The sequence below is a fragment of the Ciconia boyciana genome, chromosome 13 (genome assembly GCF_034638445.1).
Source record: "Ciconia boyciana chromosome 13, ASM3463844v1, whole genome shotgun sequence".
In the NCBI taxonomy this organism is placed as follows: Eukaryota; Metazoa; Chordata; class Aves; order Ciconiiformes; family Ciconiidae; genus Ciconia; species Ciconia boyciana.
In genome coordinates, this window is record NC_132946.1 from 9,083,536 (window position 1) to 9,107,175 (window position 23,640).

At 37.6% G+C, this 23,640-nt stretch overlaps 2 protein-coding genes across 2 annotated transcripts in view; both read right to left on the reverse strand.

Annotated features, from left to right (window-relative positions):
- Positions 1–11,635, reverse strand: part of VWA3A (von Willebrand factor A domain containing 3A) — a 35,019-nt gene extending 23,384 nt beyond the window's left edge. Inside the window, exons 1-14 of the mRNA XM_072878386.1 lie at positions 11,568–11,635; positions 11,208–11,328; positions 10,448–10,572; positions 10,295–10,369; positions 8,931–8,985; positions 8,055–8,153; positions 6,854–6,960; positions 6,446–6,571; positions 5,005–5,113; positions 3,724–3,789; positions 3,114–3,239; positions 1,200–1,338; positions 1,007–1,110; positions 688–768 (exon numbers count right to left, since the gene is read on the reverse strand). Coding sequence (XP_072734487.1) covers positions 688–768; positions 1,007–1,110; positions 1,200–1,338; positions 3,114–3,239; positions 3,724–3,789; positions 5,005–5,113; positions 6,446–6,571; positions 6,854–6,960; positions 8,055–8,153; positions 8,931–8,985; positions 10,295–10,369; positions 10,448–10,572; positions 11,208–11,328; positions 11,568–11,611 — 1,377 coding nt within the window. The 5' untranslated portion in view covers positions 11,612–11,635. The remainder of the gene's footprint in view (positions 1–687; positions 769–1,006; positions 1,111–1,199; positions 1,339–3,113; positions 3,240–3,723; positions 3,790–5,004; positions 5,114–6,445; positions 6,572–6,853; positions 6,961–8,054; positions 8,154–8,930; positions 8,986–10,294; positions 10,370–10,447; positions 10,573–11,207; positions 11,329–11,567) is intronic.
- A 1,044-nt stretch (positions 11,636–12,679) lies between these two features.
- MOSMO (modulator of smoothened) overlaps positions 12,680–23,640 on the reverse strand; it is a 33,318-nt gene continuing 22,357 nt past the window's right edge. The window contains exon 3 of the mRNA XM_072878207.1: positions 12,680–16,636. Coding sequence (XP_072734308.1) covers positions 16,452–16,636 — 185 coding nt within the window. The 3' untranslated portion in view covers positions 12,680–16,451. The remainder of the gene's footprint in view (positions 16,637–23,640) is intronic.

The following is a 23,640-nucleotide window of genomic DNA, read 5'->3' on the forward strand; positions in this document are numbered from 1 at the left end:
TTAAGATCAAACTTCTATTTCAAAATAATCCCTTGCCTTGACTCTCTTTCCTACACATCTAAGGGACCAGGGTGCTATGACAGGAAGATGCTCTGGTTTGCTGCTATGTTATGTGCCTTTGCACACACTTTCATATCACACAACATCTTTCAAGTCATGCAACAATCATCCAAGCTCACTCCTACACTACTTCCTAGAATGTTCCTGCTATGCCTTGAGTCTTTCCTGGTCTAGCCAGTAACAATTAGACATTCTTCTTCATAAAACTTGTTTGACTTTCAAAGAGATAAAATAAAATACTTTTTTTTTTTTTAATGGTTAAACCAAGATGAAATGGGACAGTTCTGTTAAAGCAAGCAGGAGTACTCTATTGTGTTGTATCCCTTCAATGTACAAGGTAAAGGATTCACACATACACGGGTAAAATAACGTAAATACATTCTTACATAGATCGCAAAATGCACACTGCTATGTTTTTGAGCAGCACTGAGGGACTCTTTCTCTTACTTAGCCTCCTTCCTCACTACCATAAGAATCTGGGTCCCAAGTCTGACCAGATCACTGCAGACTTACACGGACAGCTGTCTCCATATGAATCCCTGCTGTACTTATATAACAGGACAACCAATGTGGAATAATTAGATGGTAATCTAGCCTGACAAGGCCACATCACTATAGATGACTCACCTGATAGTTGTATAATACTGGCAGGTCAACGTGGATATTTTTCACAGTTCCATCATACCATTCAAACTGCATCATCACTTTCTAGAAGGATAAATAATACAGTTATGTGTTTACAGAAGTCTATATAAGCTACACTAACATGGAATTCCTTCCTGAATCATTCTTAAGAATGGCATAATATCTGATTTGAATCTATGACTCAAATTTCAGTTAAAGCCTGTAGAATTTCACTAACTTATAACTTACTGATTTTAATTAGAAAAATGTAGCAATAGGAAAAAACCAAAAACAAGAAAAAGAAAGGGTCCCCATCACTTACTTCATGTAGAGTTGATGATACTGTTTTTTTAAGAATAGGTACAAATTCTTCCACGGGAGAGAAAGCATTGGGAGCCAAAACTTGATAAAGGTTTAACTTTTTAGCTACAGCAAGGAACAAAGAAATTAAATAAAACACATGCTCTGTCTTGAATTCATGTTTCATGCCTGTTAAACTTTTCTTTCTGTGCTACCTTTCAATCCATTTGTCTTTAACCAGTCTGTTGAGGTTTTGGCCAGGATGCATGGTGTTTGAATAACTAATGGTCCTTCGTGCTTTGGAGGCTTTAGTAAGAAGTTGGAAGGTGCTGCATTTGCAAATTCTGTGGAAACCTAAAACAGATTTTAAGAAAAACTCTTGCAAGTTTTAGCATAATTTTTTTACCCTCAATCCAAAACATCCAGCATGGAATATTAATTTTACTTATGTTCACCGAAGTGCTGGGATTTCAACAGCAAAATACTTTGAAAATAGCTGTCATTGGTCCTCCTAAAAATAGCTTTTGGGGGACAATGTTCCATTAACTTCACTGTGCTTGCCACAATGCAAAATCCCGCAGGGAAATTAAAACATCATGGTTATACATACTGGCATGAAAACAATCATTTCTCTAAGAAAAGCATGTAGGAAAAGGATCTTTGATACACACAGATCAAATCTCGACTGCTCCATTTTCAACCTGCACAGAGTCAAATGAACCACATTCTACCTTCATTCACACCAATGGAAACAAGTCAACAAAAACTCTGATGGGGCACTAGAATTCCTTTATTTCAAAAAGGGGTAAGAGACCTTTGTTTTATGAATGGTCAGAAGTTTGTAGAAATGGTTTTCATAGAGGTTTGACTAGTAAGTTACTGAAATGACATGGTTTTATTTGGTGATATAGGACCTTCTAAGTCCTTTCAGGATGACTTCTGCTCCATATGTAGTCTACATGGTTCTTAGTAATTATGAGGTTGGAAGAGAGATGAAAGAATTCTGTATGTACAGAATAGGGAGGATGAGGGGAAACAGAATTAGAAATATTATTCACAAATGACCAGTTTGCCTCCTGTCTGGAATGTCTCAGGTCAGATGACCAGATACGCAAGGATACCCAATAGAAGCTTTCAGTCCCTCTTTCAGATCAGACTTGTCCACCTCACACAGCTGCCTACAGTAGTTGTGACAGAGAACAGACTATTTTGCTAAGAAAAAAATTCCTCACAGATTTGTAAAACAGTGCTGACAAATTTTTAGCATTTAAGTTTAGCAACCGTAGATGAATTCAGCCACTTTCTAAACTTCCAGGCCCCTAGAAAGTATAGATATGAGAATAAGGCAAAAGAGAGATGCACATTTGCACTTAAGACTATGTGCACAAGGTGAAAGACATACATGAGTAAATAATCTCTACCAGATCAAAGCAGAACTAGAAATTATCCAAACACTCCATAAAAATTCTTTTCAGGAGATTCTTTTTCTTCCTTATCCATATTTCATCAAGAGCACTTGGAAGTTATTTTATTGGAGAAAAGACAAACAAGGTAAGAACCTCTGGTATGTTGGTCAAATACGGCACAAAAATAGAAACATTACCAAGACAATGGTTACAGAACAAATAGTGCCAAATCCTCATGATAAGATAGGACCAACACAGGGACAGATGTGTAACAGACAGACTGTAGCTTCCTGACTTCAACACTAGCAATGGATCTAGACAAGCCCTTATGATTTTGCAACTGATTTAAGAGTCCACTTTATTCAGGTAGGAGTAAGTATCTTTTTATCAATTTAAAGGACTGTTGGAACTTCATTTAAATGATCATGCATGCAGTTAGGCTAGCAATTCTCTTCGATTTCCATTATGATCATGGTACAATGTTCTTTTTGGCGCATTTTAGTTGGTTTATAAAACTTGCTGCATTTTGGAGAATATCTAGCAAAATATCCCCTTTACTGGTTGTGGCCTTAATTTGCTCTTACAATGGATGGCCAATACATAATATTCAAAGCCCACTTATCAAAATACTGGATTAATCATATAATTTTTTTTCATATTGTGAACACTAAAAACTTCTACCTTGATACCTCAAAGTACATATGAAAATAAAAAGATGCATACATCTGCTATTCTACTAATAAGTGAGCCACCAATTCTTCTTTGAAAAGTCTGTTTGATGCTCTTGAGTAGGTCCTTAGCCTTCTGGGATTCCTGAAGTAGCAGATGAACATCACTGCTATCAAAATTCTGTACGTATAAAAACAAAGGGGGAAAAATAAGTTAACTACTATTCAAATACCAACCAAACACAGCTTTCTTACTTTGATGTGCATACATCTATACAAGACTGCCTGGCATAGCAGAATTGAGTGTAAATGTATCTAATGCACTGCATATAAGTTATTCATCATTTTATAAGCAATACACTATTTATTTATTATTTTATTATTTTAAATCGGTCTACAATAAGCCACTGCTTTCATCCTATTCATCAGCTTTAAGTCAGTGAACAATATCTGCAAAATTTATTGCACTTTTAGGAAAGCATTTTCAGTTGCAGAAAGAACTAACCACAGGTTTATTGACCACATCCTCAGGACTTCTATGACAGAGACTTTCAGCACCAGGTCTCGCTATAAACTTCTAGTCAGATGATAATTAGTTTACCTTCTCAAAGTGAAGGATCATCAAAAAGAGAGAAAAATGCTACGCCTTTCTAGCTGTCACCTACCTCTCCCTTTGAAGAGTAGCAATGATAACGGCCTCTTACAGCTTCTGCAAGGTTCTTTAGAACTGCCTACATATATAAATAGGAAGAAAAATAGTTACTTTGATTTGATAGTAAAATAGTTACTTTGAAAAATAGATACTTTAGTCTCTTTTGATAACATGGGTTGCTGGTATTCAATTCTCAATTAGAGATAGAGAAAGAATCTTTGAGGTATCTTTGGTGAGAAAGTCAAAGTAATTATGTTCCATTGTTCTTACCAGTCTTATTTTAATATAGCTGAAAAACTAACTCAGTAAAGAAATTTACAAAATGGACAATAAGGGTTAAGTTAATTCACCTTTTGTTAAAATGCCAATCACTTTCTCTTCCTTTGAAGGCAGGTTTGTGCTAGTTACATCAAAGGCATATCACCAAAGGCTACAAGTATAAATATTAGGCTATCCTTCCCCTGCCCACAATTACCTCTTAAATCCTTTGCTGCTTTTTTCACCTCTCCCATCTCCTTCTCTCCTACCATCTACCACTGCAATCCTTCTCCCCACAACTGCAATATCCTTATTGCATCCAATCTTCTCTTCAAACCAGGATTTCAAACGAGTCCTCCCTGCCACTTAAGTCACTACATGCCTTAGGGAAAAGCTTAAACAAGCAATCAACACCTAAAAACAAGTTTCTAAGCAGAAGCTAATAAAAAGTAACTGGTTAACCTTCTGTCCTCCTCTTACTTCAGGCAGTCACTGCTAACATCCAAACCATTGCTCGTGATCAACACTGTAATTTGAGCAGGGCTGCTAGGTCTTGCACTGATGTTATTCCGTACAAAAATATTCCTATCCCAGACACTGCCATACTTGTATGATCCCACTCCCAAGTCCTTGCCTTTCTCCTATGATCCCTCTCCCTACCCACTTGTCCTTACTGCAATATTGCCTACCTGAAGTCCCCTATTTTTCTGCTTTCACCTGCAAAAGAGCTCTTAGCCCCAAAGTTTTCTCTGTAAACACAGAAGATGATTATCTGGAAATAAGTGCTTCCCTTCAGCTGCCAAGCCTGTCAACACCACTTGGTTGCCACTTCTGGCTTTGGTATGAACCAAGATGAATGCTCCAAACAAATTTTTTCATGTGTGTAAATGTGCTCTAGAGAAAATACAACTCTAGATCAAGAACTTTTTAATGAGTAGGTTAGCTTCCCCCCGAGTTTATGAGAGAAGACATTGCAGCTGAATAGGAAACAAATGTCAGGACACTTAAGGAAGTAAGTATTAACACAATTACTTACAAGAGAAGCAGGATTGCTGCAATCATATGTAACAGCATGAATCTGTAGTTTTCTGCCCAGCATACACTGCTGAGCATAGTCAGACAATATTTCCAAAGACTGATCAGGGCTGGTATAAATAAATAAATAAATAAATAAATAAATAAGGGGGGAAAAGCTATTAACAATGGCAGTAATCAAATGGGGGAAAAAAGCCATACTGAAGAAGACAGGGAAGAAAACTAAGTGGGAAAGAAATAACAAATCATGGGAACGTAATCCAGTTATTTAGCATAACTTCACCTCCTCTCCCTCCTTCAACAATTACTGAGGTACCACTACTGGGGTTTGGTTCTGTCCTGAAAACCTGCATGATAATAAAAGCACTAAGATTCTATTCCAGTTCACAACAGCTTGTTGATGAAATGCTCTAAATTCCTTGCTAGCCTTGGAAGCTACAAATCAGGAATCGTGGTTTTGCCCCGTGACAAACCATGATAGAAAAGTTTTCAACTCAGATCTTCAACTGTATGTAAGGAAGTCCATTGTCTTCCAAAGGCACCAAAGAAAGTAAAACTTTGCTTTGTGTTTAGAACTTAGCGACCCACACAGCTTTCATTCCCTGAGTTTTGATGCTTCTTCATGGCTAGTAAAAACCTTTCCTTCCAGCCACACTTCTGCCAGGGACAGAAATTAAGGAAGTTTTCACTTGCACATACTAAAAACTTTAGCTTTCTGTTCAAAGCAGACCTAAGCAAAACTTGGAACCTTTTAACTGAACACTGTGTGTTCAGTAAATTAGCTGAAATGTAATCTCAATCACCTTAAATATCAAGCTTGCCAAGCTTACACCATCCCTTTTTTACACATTTAAAATAAACACAATGAATAAATTAGGAGTACTGTAACACTCCCAGAATCCTTACTGTAGTCTTTTTCTTGTAATCCTGACTCCAGTACTGCAAGTTTTCAATCGATGACAGTAAAACTGCAGAATTTGTCCATAATTTATCTAATCTCAGCCTCGTTTCATTTATTTAATCAGACATTTTAAGTTTTCCATCAGCACCAAGATGACAGACAGAAGACTATCTTTGAATGCTTAATGCTATTTTACAGCAAAATCTAGCTCATCATCTACTCTTCCCAAAGGTGTGGACCCTTTCAGTGACATCCTTAATGATGCTGAAGGATTTTTATTGATGTAACATTAGAGCTAGCAGAGTCTCAATGGATTACTGTGATAACTGATCTGCAAAGGAAAAATGTAACTTCCTATCAGAAAAGAGAAGATTTATAAATAGTAAAAAAGGGAAGAAATAAAGGAATTCAGTGGCATGAACTAAAAACCACATACAACCTGGATTTTAAAGTTTCCATTCATTTTTGTATCAAGTTCAAACTCTTGTACCAATTCTGTATCCAAGTTAAAGCTGGTTGTTAGGACGGGTAATGAATTTACCAGCTTCCTACAATAAGAACCAGAGAGTTCAGTTCTTTCATCGTAAGGACATGTTTTAAGGCTTTCAGCAAATTGCAGCCTCGACCAGGCTCCAGCTGTTGTATCCACTGTCTTGCTTCGTGTAGCCTAGGGGGAGGGAAAGGAATATGTACACTTAACATGCAGGTGCTAAATAAGATAGATCATGAAGATTACTACAAACCACCAGAGCTGCTAAGATATTTTATGCATGAACAACCAGCTTGAAATCACTAACTGCACTTAAAATTAATTGGGTTTTTTCCCCTCTTACAAATCACCACAGTCATAAGATGAAAAACACTATTTATTATCTACAAGAGACTGCTCTAATTAAATGGGGACCTTCTTTGAAATATCTTTATTTTTCAGAAAAGTGAACTTACTTACACATGAACATTGATGTTTTTTGGACTCTCCCACAGAGGTGAAATTTCTGTACTGAATGAGAGGCAGTACAATTGCTTCTTATAACATAGCTGTTCATCTATTAAGCACTAATAAATAAAAAATTATTAATGCATTACTATCCATGGTGCTTCTAGTAGGGTTATTATGTAAAAGAATAGAAATAGTAATTTCCTAAAAATAGTTGACAGTAATATTTTCAGCTACCACAGAGAAAAGCTTCCAAAAAAAAGTCATACAAATTCAAATATTTGGTAAGGAGTACAGAGACAAAACCTGCAAATCTATGGTAATCCAGACAATTTGTTAATGGGGCAGGAGGCAGGGAATATTTGTTGTACTGGTATCATTTTTTCTCTTCAGTTGACGAGCACATGAAACAATATACTGATCTAGAATTGACATATTCACCCACCAAGCAATTACTAAAAAATGTTTAATACATATTCATGGACAGGGCTAAACAACAGTTCAGGTGTTAAGGCTAAGCAAACCAGACTATGTGGAAATTGAGTTTTCTTGAAGGAGTTTTAAATAAAACACACAAATGAAAACTGCAGATAATATAAATTGATTTTAAATAATTTCTGAATGCAGGAAATGAAATTGTACAAAGTTTCAAAGTTAGATTGTAAAACAGCTACATTGTATCTTCCTTCCTTACTAAAAAAGTTTAAAATTAAAATTTAAAATTTAAAAAAGTATAAAATTAAAGAGCACAATAAAGGACAAGTTTCTTTTGGGACTTCAGGAAGTGATTAACTCACCGAGGTTCAGACTGAAGTTGTGAAGTGTGCCTTGTTGTGACAAAACATAAAGGCATAAGGAAACTATATTTACTATAAATAGCTCTATGTACAACTTGGTTCTAGCTCTTACAGCTGTTTCTGTTAGGCAAGTTTATTCCATACAGAACGCTGGTACAAGAATTGAGAAACTTCCAAATATTAATAAGGAAAGTATTATTATTATAGTACATACTGGAGTTTGTTTGGATCTAGACATTAACAAAGACTACACTTTCAAAGACATTTAAAACATACTTTTCTACAAAAGAAAACTTCTATTGTAGTGTATATTATGAATTTAAGCAGATATTCTTCTATTTAGTTCCTGGCTTGTAGTTATACAAAAGCTTGATTAGTACGTTATAATTGCCAAAGTCTGCTTTATTATTACTTACCAAAAGATCCTTCTGAAAATCCAGCAGTCTAGGTCTGGAACTCATATGAGACACATCAGCCACAAGTCCAACTTTGGTTCCTTTTATAAGGCCAAATACCTTAAAAGAGAAAAGTCATTGTAAATACAAAGCTTATCTAAAGTTTAAAAATATTACTGTTTATCCTGTACAACACCATTTTAAAATAAAATATTAAGTATTTATTTTCACTTTAAGCTTTTTAGCATAAAGATGACACAGTGACAAAGCCAAGGAAAAAAAAAAAAAAAAAAAAGAGAGGACTACTATTTCCCAGTTTATCCTTACCAGTGAATCATATTCCTTCCTTCCCAAGACAACCTATTTATTATTTGAGAGGATAAAAAATAACTTTGTCTACAGCATCTCCTTCAGGTTAAATCAAGCAACTTTGTGGAAGGTAGATTTTGAAATGCTGCTGCTTTCTCTATCCCCTTTGAGAGGCAGCTATGTCCCTTTCTCATTCCTGAGCATTGGCACTGCTAGGCACAATAAGTGATTAACCAGCTGTGCAAGAGAGGGCACAATGGACTACAAGACAGCTCCACGCCAGTCAGAGGTTAAGTTCATCATTGTCTGCTCCTGTTTAAATCACGCTGAGAGGTCCTGATGATTAAGATTGCTAAGGGAAAGAAAAAGACCAGATCTAGAAAGCAGAAAACTACATACCAAAGAAAGATCAAGAAAAATAATCAATTATAAAGATAAGTATCACTGCACATGATGTGTAACTCACAGTAAATAATGAAAATACATAAGCTTTCTAGAAGCCACTTTTCACTAGTATTCAAAAGTTAATTTATTCTTCAATGCCATATACAGTTCCATTCTAAAAATATACCGCGAAGTTAAAGTTACCTTTCTGCTGTCCTGCAACAGCCACTGAACTTGGTGCTGATACAGTTCAATCACTCTGACAAAAGGCATAGCACACATTTAGCTAAGGCATTCTCTTGCATTGTGTATCAATGTAACATTCAACCATTGAATTCATCACATCCTTTTTCTCACAGATGCAAAATCACCTTTTAAAAATACTGTTTTCAGTGTTCTCATACAACTGGTGGTTGCAGGGCTAACCATTTAAATACTTCTTCCCCTAAAGCTGTTTGACTGATTAGGTACGTAGCTGTCTGAAAAACTGGATCACTGAAATGTTTTCTCATCAGTTGCTGGCTTATTCTGTTCAGAGATAAGAGAGGGGTATTCACCATGTGTATGTGCGAACAACAGAAGTTCAGGCAAAACTGAGTTTAGTTCATCACACACAGGTTATTTTCAGGAGATGGATTTAATACAAACTACACTATTGCTTAAGACACTCATGAAATATAACCTTGTGATTGAAAGGCAGCACGCTCACTGAAGTGCCAGACTAACTGCAGCACAGCTTTCAACAATTTCCTTTCAAAATAGGTATAACCTGAGGTAAAACAAAGTGCTTGCTGTCCTCTAAAATTGTTTTACTTCAACCAACTTATTTTTGATACCATGTGCATAGTTTTTACAACTTGGTGAACAGAAAGTTTAAATCAACATTTCGAAGGGGGAAAACCTTTTTGCTTTTTCAAAACACAAAAGCTACTTCTTTTCTAAACCAGATTTGCAGACAGTTTGCTTAGATGGCGCAGGGACCACGTACTGAAGGTGGACCTTCTGAAGATTCTGAATCTTCATGACTGACACAGTGAGGTATGCTGAAGTAGTGGCACTCCTAGGAACAGCCTAACAAGTATTGTGAGGACCAGCAAAAAAATTATGATTACTCTACAGCTTATTGAACCTATTCATTGAATGTTTTCCCCAATTTAAGTTTCCTTGATCTTATAAATTTAAAATTCACTTAGAAAACTTTTAACTTCCACATATCATGACTAGATCCATGACTTGAAACTAACCCAAGTTACAGTAAACATAACGTGCAAATATGCAGTATTACCTGTGAAAACTCAACTATTCACTAGCTGCCTTTCTAAAATGAACTAACTGCTTCAGTTCAAAACCTGGTTGGCAGGCATCTTCATTTAAAAAATTAAAAAACCTCAGCTGTAGTGACAAGTAATTATCACCTACCTTAAATCTCAGCAGACAGGATTTAATACTGAGATACTCTGAAGTTCCCAGAGACAACAAATTAAGATTTAAGGCAGTACCTCTAATCATGGGGGATGGGGATACAGAATCAGTTACACATCAAAATCATAAACAAGATGGATACGTACTCAGAAAGTCTGGACTCAAAATCAGTAACAGTCTCTTCTGTAAACTCTATCTCTTCAACATCATTTCTTGAATTCCTGGAACACTATGCATAATTAGCATCAGAGATGCACACAAATTAGGACTGACTAAAGAAAGGGCAGTGTTGCACTTACAAAACAATATTGCCTTCATTTATCAGATGCTGTAATGTTAATTGCAAGGATTCTAAACTGTAGTTTCTTAGCCATTCTTCTGTGGTTTGCATCTTTTTAGACTGTATTTTCTTCATTTGTACTCTCTATAGATCAAATAAGAAAAAATTAAATGCAGTGTGAGAAATGAAATGTGCTGTTCAAATGTGACAAAAATACAAGTCCTAAGGATGGCTGCTGGTAGGCAGTGCATATCCAAGAACAGCATAATTTTAGGTACTGGCATACTGTTTTGGATGTGGGATGCAAAGGAAAAGAAGGTTTCAGAATACCCTCAGATTGTGAGCTAAAGGAATGGGAAGGAGAGCTTAGTTTGGAGGAGATAAGAAGGAAGACAAGAAATAAGAGAGTTCAGTAAAAGAAATAAAAGAAATAGCCCAGTGATTTACCAGAGAGAAAGAATTAAAAATTAAGCATCTCCAAAACCCGCTTCACAGAGTTCGAAGGGGTATATGTTGTCTTCTGCTTTTCTAAAGAAAAAATGCAGTATCGACAGTTAATCTGCCTTTATTGTTTTGCCTGATTTGTTCATGGACAGATTCCTCTCTGCAGAGAAACTGTATGTAGTTTCATGACTTCAGTGATTATATCTATCAAATTGTCTGTGTGTATATGCAAATATATGTAAGGAAACATATCAATTGTCTATTCCCCACCCTGTATTTATAGTGGGTATGTGTTACTTTTCTAGATGCTCCATTTAGCAGGAAAACTCGCCTACCAACAGATCTTGTGTCTTGTTCATATGCTTTACCAGCAATCCATTATCTGGTCCTAGATGAGACAGAGTAAAATCTTGACATGGTGGATGATGACACTGTAGACTGGATTTTGTGCTCACCCTACAAGACAATGAATTGTATGGAATGACTTCATTACCCATAATATTCCTCTCTTGTCAGAAAGTCTTTACAAGTCGTTTCTGTAGGAACTCGTTTATATTTTGGCATTCGTTTACACATTCCATTTGATATATGATAAATCTTTTGAAGGGACATAGTACAGAGTTTATACAAGCTACAGTTATTTACTCTATATCTACTTACGAAGTCCTGACAAGATTTTGTAACAGTATCCTTACCCAACTTTTTCCAAAAACTCATCATTGTCCAACAACTGTGCCATTTTCCTGATATGTGTATCCGTTATATGAACAGATTTAGCCTTGTTAAAAAAAGCAAAAAGACACACTAGTAGAGTAAAAAGCTTAAATCCTCAGGAATATACACTATTAAAAATGCTATTAATATTGTCAGCAATTTATATTATAATTACATTGCATGTGGGACAACAGCAAATTAAAAAGACAGCTGCAAAAAGAAGTTACAGTTATCCATCTACAGAAAACACATTTAGGAACTATTCTGCAAGAGCTGTTTGTTAAGGGATTTTATGCAGTTAATTATATGTATGTACAGCTGCTGGCAGACTAGCTACACAGCTCAACCAGAAAAAAAGGTTAACCAAAGCAAAACCCAAAGCTCTCCGGGCGAGTGGGAGCCGCGACGGGAGCAAGGGGGCAGGCAGCTGGAGACAACCGGGCTGTGAGACATGGGGATGGAGGCATGTAGGTGAGCTGCCCCTCGGGTTTAGGCAATAAAACCAGAGCAAAACCGATCATAAAATCCTGCTTTTCACTTCGGCGGGCTCCGCAGCCTCACTCCGTTCCCAGCCCCCCGTGCCCTTCAGCTCACCAGCGGCTGTCAGAGCAGCCCTCTCCCCGCGCCGTCCCGTCCCCCGAGACTCTCCTCGCCTCACGGAGGAAACGCCCCTCAGCTCCCCCGACCTCGCCCCGCCCCGCCCCGCCCCGTCCCCAGAGACTCACCTCACCGGCAGAAAGGCTACCCCGTTCCCCGTCCTCCCTCCCTCCCTCCCTCCCCCAGCCTGGGCACGTCCCGAAAGCTCGGGCTGCCACCGCGGCGGTGACAGGGTCCCCCAAGCCCCCTCAGCACCGTCAGGCCAAGGCACCTCCTGGCACTCACCCACCCCCACGCCGCGCCCGGCGCGGCGGCACCGCCGTGTTACGGCGTTGCCGGTGGAGACGGGCCGGCCCCAGCGATCGGGCGCGGGCGGAGCCGGCACGGCTTCCCGCCGCCTGCGGGCGGTGATGGGCGGGAGGCGCGGGAGGCGGGACCGGAGGGCGAGGGGAAGCGGCCGGTTCCAGACAGCGCAGCCGGGGCCAGTCGCTTTAGTAGACAATTTATTTTGATAAACTTGCTCAATAACAAAAATACAAGTGAAGAAAATTATGTTCATTTTATACAGTTTGTATTAACATTTGTTCGGAAATCATTAATCGAAAAATGTTCTAACCAATTAGAAAACAATCCTCAGTAAAGGCCGGGGCGGGGGGCGCAGACGGTCAGGCCTCAAAACGGGGAGCGACGCGACGCCCAGGCAGGACAACCCGCTTGCAGACACCATTTCCTTCATTATTTTCATCCTTCACAAAGGTTTTAAAGGACAGCTTTCATTTTTTTGTGTGTGTGTTGGGGCAAACAGTAATCTACAGTTGTGTTCTGAAGTGGTTAAACAACGGCTCTGAAACACAGGTATGACAGGAGGGCCCTAACCTGGTGGCTTTACTTCAGCCACAGGACGGGGCTCAGGTGGTGTTGCACACTACCAGCATCTTTGGAAAACTGGTATTACTCGCCAGCAAGAACAACGGAAAACGATGTTAAGTGGTTAGACTGGTGTGTTCAGGGAAGCACATCCTCCCCAGGTCTGAGACAAACGGCTTACAGGCGATTATTTCAGCTGAGCTCAACGATAAGATTTATACAGACAAATTAGCTAGTTTTCCTTCTGAAGGTATTTTAAGTTTCTGATCTTACATTTTGTTAGCCAAATAAACAACAAAGTGTGCACAAAGTACATTATGATGGGACATCAAACCTTTTGGGGAATTTTGAAGCAAAAGACTAAAGAAGAACCTCTAGTGACGCATGAAATGAGCTGTCCTTCAAAAAGTTAAAAATAATGGCTGGCAGAATCAGAAAGGTTTATGTAAACACTCAACACAAATGTGGGATTACCTTTGGAGAAGATTCATATGGAAACATTTGCTTTTCATGAACTGAAAAAGTCTACAGATGTTTAGGCATGTTCAATACGAACTTCCTGTAGTTTAAAACAAAACCTTGTGCAAATAAAACCTATAAATAGTCTTCAGCAGATTTTACAGTGATGCTCTTAGGTATGAAAAGAATGCACACAACTTTAAAACAAAAGTAACAGACGTAAGTTTGACAAATGATTGCACCATAAAACAGTGTTTTATATACAGTTTACAAGATATGATTTTCTGCTATAAATTAATACTGTACTATATAGTACTTAGTGACCTTATTAAAAGCAACTGTTGACAGCTGTCTCTTCAATTACTGGGTGGGTTTTTTTAAATGCAGATGGCTGCATCTATTTCTGGACTTAAAATGCTCAAATATTTAATCAAACAATCTGCCAGTTAAATCTCTGCTATCATTTAATAATTCATAGCAATAGCATTGTCAGATCAGAGAAATTTCCAGCCAGCCAGCCACAGTCTGGGTATGCTCCAAGATAAGTGTTTATATTTTTTTATTAAATGATGATCCAATTAATCTAAGCCTAAATCCACTGTATACATGATGTTACTATAACTGAAATAAGTTAGCTGGGGGTGAGAAATCTTAGCAGCTGAGAAACCCTCCCCCCCCACCTGTGTTCCAGTTACAAAAATCTCCTAGAACTATTTACAAGAGTGACATTTCTGAAAAAAAGAAGAGCTTTTTTTTTTCAACATAATTTATGATCTAAGTTTTAGTGAGTACTTCAGCTTAGGATACAGCAGTGATAACACCAAAAATTTAGACACGCATACAGCAGCTGAACCCTGAATTTTATCTCCACCAACATCACTGGGGACCTCAGACTACCCATGCAGATGAAGGCTTAAATTAGGAACCAAATCATATTTAAACCATTACTTCCAAGTAGGTGCCTGGCTGTATTTACAGATTAGTATACTTTAGAAAAATTTAGTGTTCTATAAACACTCCCTTCTACCTGTGAGTGAACTGACTGGAAAAAAAGTCACTTATAGAGCATTCCAGTGACAAGTTTGTTCAAAAATGTCAAAAGAAAAAATACTTAATACAGCAAATAACCTTTTTGTATTAAAATACCTTGGGAGGAGGAGAGGGAAGAGGTGGAGGAGGAGGAGGACAGGGACCCACTAGGGTCTAAATCGCACACAGTTCAAAAGAATTGTGCAAATTGTCTTATTTTCAAACACTTAAGCTTATCTGATAAGTGATTATTTTGGAAACTGCTGATTATATTTTAACAACAAGCTCATTCTAAAATACACTTTCACTAACATTTTAGAAAAATGTCTATTTAGCAATGCAGTTCTTCTAATAAGCTCAATGGAACAGCGCTTGAAACATACAATGTTTTTGTTTTCATAATGAATCTCAGGTAAACCATGTATTAACTGCAAAATAAATACTGATAGTGCAGGCAGCTTTCCTGGGACATTAAATTGTACTTTCTGCAAGGTTAGATTGAGTAGTGAATTATGACATCTATGGATTCAAAGGTTTATCCTTGTGTTGAAAAACAAAACTACCTTTAGTGAGGCATAGTTACTCCAAATATGGGTGGCCCTTAAATCCACATTTAAAATAACAACTTTAGTAAACAAGGCATATATTATTTAAACAATTATATTGCTCATTTTTTTTAAAAGAGGAATTAATACTCAAAATGAAAATAAGTTTATTAATCTTTGCAATGGAATAGTGTTTGCATTACTTTAAACACTGCATTTTACATGTGCTAGAGAAATACTTATTTATGGTAAAATGCTGTGCTTGAACATGTATGAATGGTAATGTAACAATGCAGTAGAAAAAGAGACTTTCTGTACAACAGTTGCTAATAATTTAAATAGTGTCAGTTTCCCAAAATTAGGATTTTAACTTTAAGGTATGACATGATCTCACCTTCAACCCTCATATACAAATAAATTACCATAAAAAGAATTTTAGCTTAACTTAAAATTGCACCTAGAAAGGCATGGGATTGTTTGTACCTATTACAAAAACTGTTAAAATCAAGGGCTGCTACAAAGAATGAGGTAAACTGAAGACTCTCAGCTATGTGGCCTTCAGAGAAATGGCTTTTTTCTATTGAGTTCTAGTTTTGCACACCACAGTGTTTTGCTAGCAAAGCGTTCTGAGTTCTTTTCCAGGAACCATTTGTGTGTATATACATATATATACATATGTGTATATACACACACACACACACATACACACACACTGTATACTGCATCAGCAAAATATATATATATATTTATATATATATTTATATAAATATAAGGAAGAAATCCCCCTCTAAAATGTTCCTCAGTGTTTTTCTAGAGCTTATGGGGGAGGAGGGGATGTATGTCGTCTTGCTGTTACATACATGTAGAGAACATGTTTTGATCTATTGGCTTCTTGGTGCAGTAATGCAAGATTGATCCACATTGGTGCCAAAGGCTTTGCTCATCAGAAGGAAGATGTAAAATACTAATCTCCTAAACAGCGAGGCCAGCCTCACTTGAATTCTTCTGCAACCCTCTGGTCTACCACAAAGTTCATAAATACTTTGACTTCCAAATCGTTAGACGTTAAAAACAGGAAGAGTACAGTAACATGGGGCATTATGCTTCTCAGTGTAAAGCATTCTTCACTAGTTCCTATCACAGTGCAGACCTGACTGCATTAAATATGCTCAGGAGATTAGTCAACGTTGTCTGTATTTGGTTATGGGAAAGGCTCTCCTTTTTTTCATCCAAAGTGCATAGTGAGAACAAGTCAAAGCATTCCTCTTTTCAGTAAGTGTTTGATAGTCTGATCTAGGCATCCTCCTGAGAATGCAATTCTGACGTCTTGCTCTTTTCCAAAATAAAGTCCTGCAGTTCAGACATTCATCAGCCAGGTAAACAAACTTTGCCAGCAAATAGAAGTCCCACTATTGTAAAGAAAATGGATAAGACAAACAGTACATACGAAGACCCAACCACTGTGTTATTGGGTAATTTATATGGTTGACCTCCAACTTCATTGATGTAAAATCCTACTGGAAATATTAGGGCTGCCATACAGAATAGAATCACTGCAAAGAAAAGAGAAAAGAAAAAAATGGTCACTGCTGCATTAAAGTCAAAATATTTACCTGTTCATAGAGCAGTCCAGAAAAGCAAGCAAAGTATTCCAACCAAACTGAAGAGCTGAGATATTCCAGTACCTAACTTGCTTGAAATGACTGAGTAGGTAGGCTTTATCTTGCTTTTAAAACATCCCTCATCTACTCCCAAGAAAGACTAAAAGACCCCAATTTTGACTGTAATTTCAGTCCTGCTCACTAGATCATGAACTGTCTTTACAGTATAAAAATTGGGTGGATGTACTTCTACCACTATCCACAAGTTTAGTTCATTACTTCTCCAGTTATTTTAGAGTAATTTTTCCCCAAAGTCAAGATAAACTAACATTCCACATTGAAGAAACCCCTATTATGAGAGTTGTCTTTTTCCAACTGTAGTTGCCCTCTCCCATTCTTCCACACAAATTCCTTTTCTGTAAAAGTTTTGCTAAAAATAGAAAACACACAGATTGTCATTACAGTTTATTTTAGATTAAAAGATACCAGTTTCCTAAAGTTATATGAATGTTTCCTTAAGTAATGAAATATCCTTAAGATTTCCCACTGGAATACAAAGAAAGTTTTCTGATTCAGTTTAATCTAAGCTTCTTAGTGAAAAACTTCAAATCCAGACTCCATGAACAAAGAGAACCAAGCAATGAGGCTTTTTATTTCACCTGAACAGTTAGACTTATGTACATGGTTTGCGCTTAAAACTGACTCCGTGTGGATGTACAAAAAAGAAACTAGAACTCATATGAAAGCCATTCATTAGAATTACATTATGGATTTCACAGGCCTTCGGGTCAATAGCGGCCAACATTCCTCACAGCACATTTCAGTACTCTGATCAAATCCAGGAGAGAACATCCAGTGTTGTAATCTTTCCCAGATGACAACTTCAGTGTTCCTGTAACATACCTTTGGATAAGTAACCCTGTTTAGTTTGAACATAGCAATATGCAGGGCTCTACTGTCTCCACCAAGGGAATGGCTTCCAAATATGGCTCCTCTAAGAGGCAAGACATTCTTCACAATAATAAGGATTAGCTTTTGAATTGGTTTGATTGCATATGCAAGAATATACAATTAGGTTTTTATCAGTATTAGAATAACACAGAATTTTATCTGATTCTACCAGTTCAGTCAACTATTAGTGATTTACTCTTATTTCACTTCTATGTATTTCAACTTTGTTTCAAACATTATTTATTGTGAGTGGAACATGGCATCCCTATAGCCATTATTCAACCAAATCTAAATTATATCTGGGGGGAGAGAGGGGCTGAGCCTACTCTGTTCTCCCACCAACCCTACAAATCTGCATACCCACACCTCCTAACATGATGGACAGCTAACACTGAAGCTCCTCCTAGTCTTCAAGTCTACCTATAAACCTAGACACAGGAAAAAGAAAATTCAAGCCAAGTTACAATGCTCCTGCCTGAATAAAGTGCATTACATGCTATTTTTTTCATTCTTCTCTCAGTTAACATAGACTGCTGCTTTTTGTTTGTTAGTAAAGGACAGAGGTGCTGTCCTGGTCTCCCCTTTCTCTTCTCCACCACTAAGAGACAGAAGAAACTCTGGGGATGCGTTCCCTATTCGAGCTTCCCCACAAGTCAAACAAGCAACAGTAAAAACCACTGGCAACAGTAATAGCCATCACCTTAATCACTGGTTCCTGTGCCAGTCAGCAGTGCTGCAGTTGCTTTTGTTTCCAAAGGCACATAAAACAAATTCAGGAGCTCGCCTGTCCCCTTTGGCCTTATCAGGACAAAGTCTCTAGTCTTTCCAAATGAGGAAATGATGGGCTGGAGCAGCCTCAATATTTTTTAATGTAACTTCACTACTGCTCTTCCTGACTAAATACACATGCTCCAGTTTATCCAGCTACAGTGTTACATGACCATACTAAACACTTTTTTAAAATGAACTCCATATTTATCCAAGACAAATAGTTTATCACATATTTTATATCTTAATGCTCAAAGCTTATGATTTGCATAGCACAGATCTCAGCTTTGAGGAGAAAAACACTCATGTTCTATAGAAGAGACTAGTTATGGGTGTGATGAATCTGAATTCAAAAACTGTCCAAGTAGGACTTGGCCATAAACAAAAAAGGACAGTTTGATAAACCATGATCCACATCAGAACATCAGCTGTTCCTTGCTGTCCAAAACACATGAAGCAGCTTTCACAACACCTTGAGTCAAGAGAAGCTACCACCAGGATCAGCCTTTCTTTCAGCTGACGATACCAGCAGGGAAAGATCCAGTGTTCCACTAGAGGGAACTCGTCTCTCACTTTTAATGTAATGGCACGGGCAGATTGCTTTTTAAAGGGGAAGAAAAAGAGCACAAACAAAAAACATCTGGCAACTGCACAGTTACTACATGCTTGCTCAGGGCTACCTTATTAGGCCATCTATTAAAACAAAACCAAAGAACCAGCAACCAGACGTTAAACATTAAATAATCTGGAAGGTTTTAATCTGCATGATTATTGGTCCATGTAATTCCACACTACACAGTCTAATCCTTAAAGAATGTTTCCCTTTTTTTAATTGTATCTTAACCAACAGCTGGTCCATGTGAGGAGAGAAAGCTTGGTTATGTGTTTCTTGAGCAGATCTGTGTAAGCATAGAAGAGCTCTGTACTTGAGCAGTCCAGAAAACAGTGGTTGATGTGTGATTAGTAACGCAACATACAATTAGTAACAGTTTGAACAATATTCTGAGGATGAGTCACATTATCATAACTCAGCATGCTTCCTATTACATCCAGTTTGTCGCTGACAAGCATTCTAGTTATTTACAAAACTTCTGTTATATTTTAACAATAACACACTTATAGGAAATAGCTTTAGGATTCTGAAAACAACCTGCACTTTCAAGATTAAATCTCCTTTATTACATTCAAGAACTACACAGCTGGAAAAGTTCTCATGGCCCCATGGATATGGTTGAAGAATAGATCTTTATCTCTCTCTACTAAACCACTGTTCTTCGAGGTGTGTTGTACATACGGGCACCAGTGCTCCTAGGTCCGAGACGTGCTAGCGGCACTGTGGCCTGCGTGCCCAGTGTCTCCTTGTGTTCCTGCCTGAGGACAGAAGGGTGCAGGTACCTCAACCCTCCTGCAGTTCACAGCAGCAGAAAAAATAAATTCTGCATGTGCAAGCAGTGTGCAAAATGCTGACGTGCATACACATTTCAAACATTTACTACAGAAGGAACCAGCCGTCTTTTCTCTTCCACTGTACATACATGTTCTGCTGTGAGGGGTCTAAGCAATTTTCTTAGTGTGGTCTGAATTTTTAGTCTACTGAAACAGCAAATAAAAACAGATTCATCAAAGTCTCTGTCAGATTAGGAAGCCTGGCAAAGGAATTATGGCAAAGTTTTGAGAAGTCTTTAAGAAAAGACTGCATGATAAATTTATTTTAAAAAAAGAAGAAACTAAGGAGAAAATCCAATATATTAAGTGCTCAGTTAACTTAGTGTGTATTCTTTTAGAAAGAGATTTGTAAGCTAGAGGATAGGAATTTCTTATACAAGCTGTAGCCCAAATGTAACTCTCCATATCTGGTAGTATTGACTCAATGAATTTCCAGCAACATTTCCAGCAACCCATAAAGAACTTCTTCCTCAAGAGTACTTGCTTTTGATTCCAAATTCTTCCTTGCGTAGGAAAATTTTCAGAAAAGACACAATGACTACAATTTCTATTAACAAAAATATTTAGGTAACAAAACACAATCATTTCTACTCTGCTTCTGAACGGCAGCTGTCAAAAAAAGATCTAGTTCCTGTAATTCTTTAGCTTGAAATTGTTTTGAGCATCCAATGACAATTCCAAAAAAATCAGGATGCAGCATATTAAAAGAAGAAAAAAGCTATGGTCTAGTCTTTAAAGGGCTCATTGTAGTACCAGCTTGCCTCTTTAGAGATGCATAACATAGAAGCCAGCACCTGGTACAAATCTTTAATAACTCAAGAAGCACTTTATTGACTGGGGAACACCAGGGACAGACGTTTGCAGGATAGCTACTGTTAGTTAAGAATGTGATTGTCCTGCCCCATTTTTACTTGCATTCCAAAAAGCAAGTCCATTATACTCATGAACATTTAAATCCTCAGGCTAAAAGAACAACAGACTTTCCGGTAACTGCTGGAAAAAAGGTAGAAATATGATGGTTTTTGTCCAACATCTCCTCCCTTTATACATCTCAGAGAAGCACCCAATTCAGGGGTAGCAGACACAGAATTAATTCCCTTTCTAGTTGTAGCAGATGGTAAGATACCTGAATCTGTGTAAGCTGTAAACAGATCTTGTGGGAGTTCTGTGAATTCCTGCAATAGCCAAGATTGTTATAATATACATAAGACCACCTAGGTGGCCTCCGTAGAGAGGAAGCTCTGGACATTGTTTCTAATTATGGAACCTAAGAGTATCTGTCCCAAGCACCATGGAAATTACAACATTTGAGATTTGCCATAGGTTCACCACATTCTGTCTTCTAAACCAGAAGATGGCATAACAAGCACTCTGAAAAGGCAAGGGGCTTACATAAATTGCAAGTAGGACTAGCAAAAAAGGAGCAGTTTCAGAGATACATGGAACAATACCAAAGCCAGGTTACTTTTTTGCTACCAATTTATGCCACTATGTCACAGGACATAATTAGTGATGAAATGGTATAGAAGCTGGGACGGTAATAGGCAGTTAGCTCACGCTTGAGCAACCAGTCAATAATACCATGCAAAGGAATAGCTGATCAGATCTTTGGCTGCTATCAACACACGAGGCACAGCTATGAGTTTGCAATACCTCGTTCATTGAAGAGGCACACAAAGATCTGGGCAGTGCACAAATGAACACCAAGAAGGAATCCACTCTCCATTACATTGTATGAATTTGGTAACAGGACTCAAACATCAGTGATAGGTTTGATAGTATCTATGCCCAAAGTGACAATACCTATCACATCAGTAGGAATACTGTGATTCTTGAAAGACTCTTCTCTGCAGAAAGCAAAGGAAAACTTTCACATTTGCCTTTAGAAGACTTTTGTCACTCATGCAGTATGACCTGGAGGAGGGAAATATCTTTCCTCTCCACAAAGCTGTTTTGCAGAGAAGCCAGAAAAACAAGTTTCTGTGCAGTAAAACCACCAATGGCTGGGGAAGGATGCAAACGCTATGCTAGTAAATACTCTCTTGGGTGTATCCCTTTAGAAGCGTATACAGGAAAGGGAACTGACAGATCAAACTTTTGTCCTTTGTGTGTCCCTTAGCTAAACAAGATAGACAAGACCACTCTCAGCAATAATTCATATTTATAGGTACACGGTTGAAAAAATCTGGAGTCATCCAAGATGACAAGATTACAAGCAAAAATTCCATTAAAAATATAAGCTATATATTTACATATGAATTCCAGCATGAACTGGGCAAGAGTGACCTCTTACCAGGCTCTCCTTGCTGCTGTCAGAGTTGCAAGGAAAGAGCTGAGCAAGAGGACCCCTTTCCCTTAGATGATCTACTCTAGACCTCCTTGCATTTGAAGAGAATGGAGCTGCCAGTCCCAGAGCTGCCCTTGGCAGTCCCAGCAGACTTCCCTGACTGCCTAGGATAGCATGTCCTATGCTGCGTTCAGAAAGTTCTGTGAGAAGAATATCTGCTAGCAGCCTGTACTAGGCTGTTGAGTCTTGAAATTGCTTGCAGAAGAGATGTAATACAACTATGAAGTTTTCCCTACCTCGTTCTAATGAGTTACACATGTTTTCATCTTACAGCACTGGCACTTCACAGGAAGGACCTGTTCATCGTATTCCAAGTTGATTCCACATGGCTACATGTTTCCTAATACTAATCTACAAATAGGTTACTAATTTGCGTTGCCATCCAGTGAACCACAGAAGTCACTCTCATGAACTTTTTGAAAAATACAGAACTCTTTCTCCCATTCACTTCTTTTTTTCAAAAGTGATTTTTCTTACAATTGAGTTAAGCGATAAAATGTCCCATCATCATTGTTAACAGGAATGCAAAGGTCACAGAGTCATATATATTGGAGATGAATACCAAAGATGTTGAATTTTAGAATTTCGACAACGCAGCAATCGTATCTTAATAGAATTATGAATAATTCTGACTTGCAAAAGAACAAATTGGTATGTTTCATTATTAAACATCTCATAACAAAAAGGCAAGTGCTGAAAGAAAATAATGTCCTTCTATATTTAGACTTTTAATATATTTAGACTTCTAACTTCAATGGACCTGTTGCAAGTCTAAAGAAATCTACAGAAAAAAAAACAGCTTTAGGGTATCAGATTTTTTGGCTGAACTAACCACCACAGTTGTAGAAAACTAAAGATGCAGGGATGTGATGATTTGAGATATTTAAAAAAACATTAAAATATGTAAAGCCCAAAATACAAGCTCTGAATTAAGAAAAAAACTTCAGTAAATAAATTGTGGTATCACCTATTAATATATAGTACTCCAAAAACCCTCTTTACCCTACAGCTTTGACTTCAGCTTACTGTAAGCATCTTAATTTTATATGTCATTTTGAATTTAAACCCTCCTTGCATACATTACGTATACATGAAATATGTATAGATAAACAAGGGCACTGGAAACCAGTAATACTCATGTCTGCTATTTTAATAATTCACTGGAAAATAAATAGAAGTCAATCATAACTGATACAGCATTTCAATAACTCCATTGTCTGCAAAAGCTGCACTATTAATTTAATAGGCTGTGTAGCAAAGTTGTCAGAAGGATGGTTTTGATTGTACAAGTGCCTCAGTGAAGTACCTTTGTTGAAGCTGAGCACTTTTTTATATTGTTCCCTTCCCCAAAACAAGGTTAAAACTCATTCATATTAGATATCATTAGGTGTCACAGAGTTCCATTAAACCTTATTTATGCCTGTGTAAACCAAAAACTTGCATT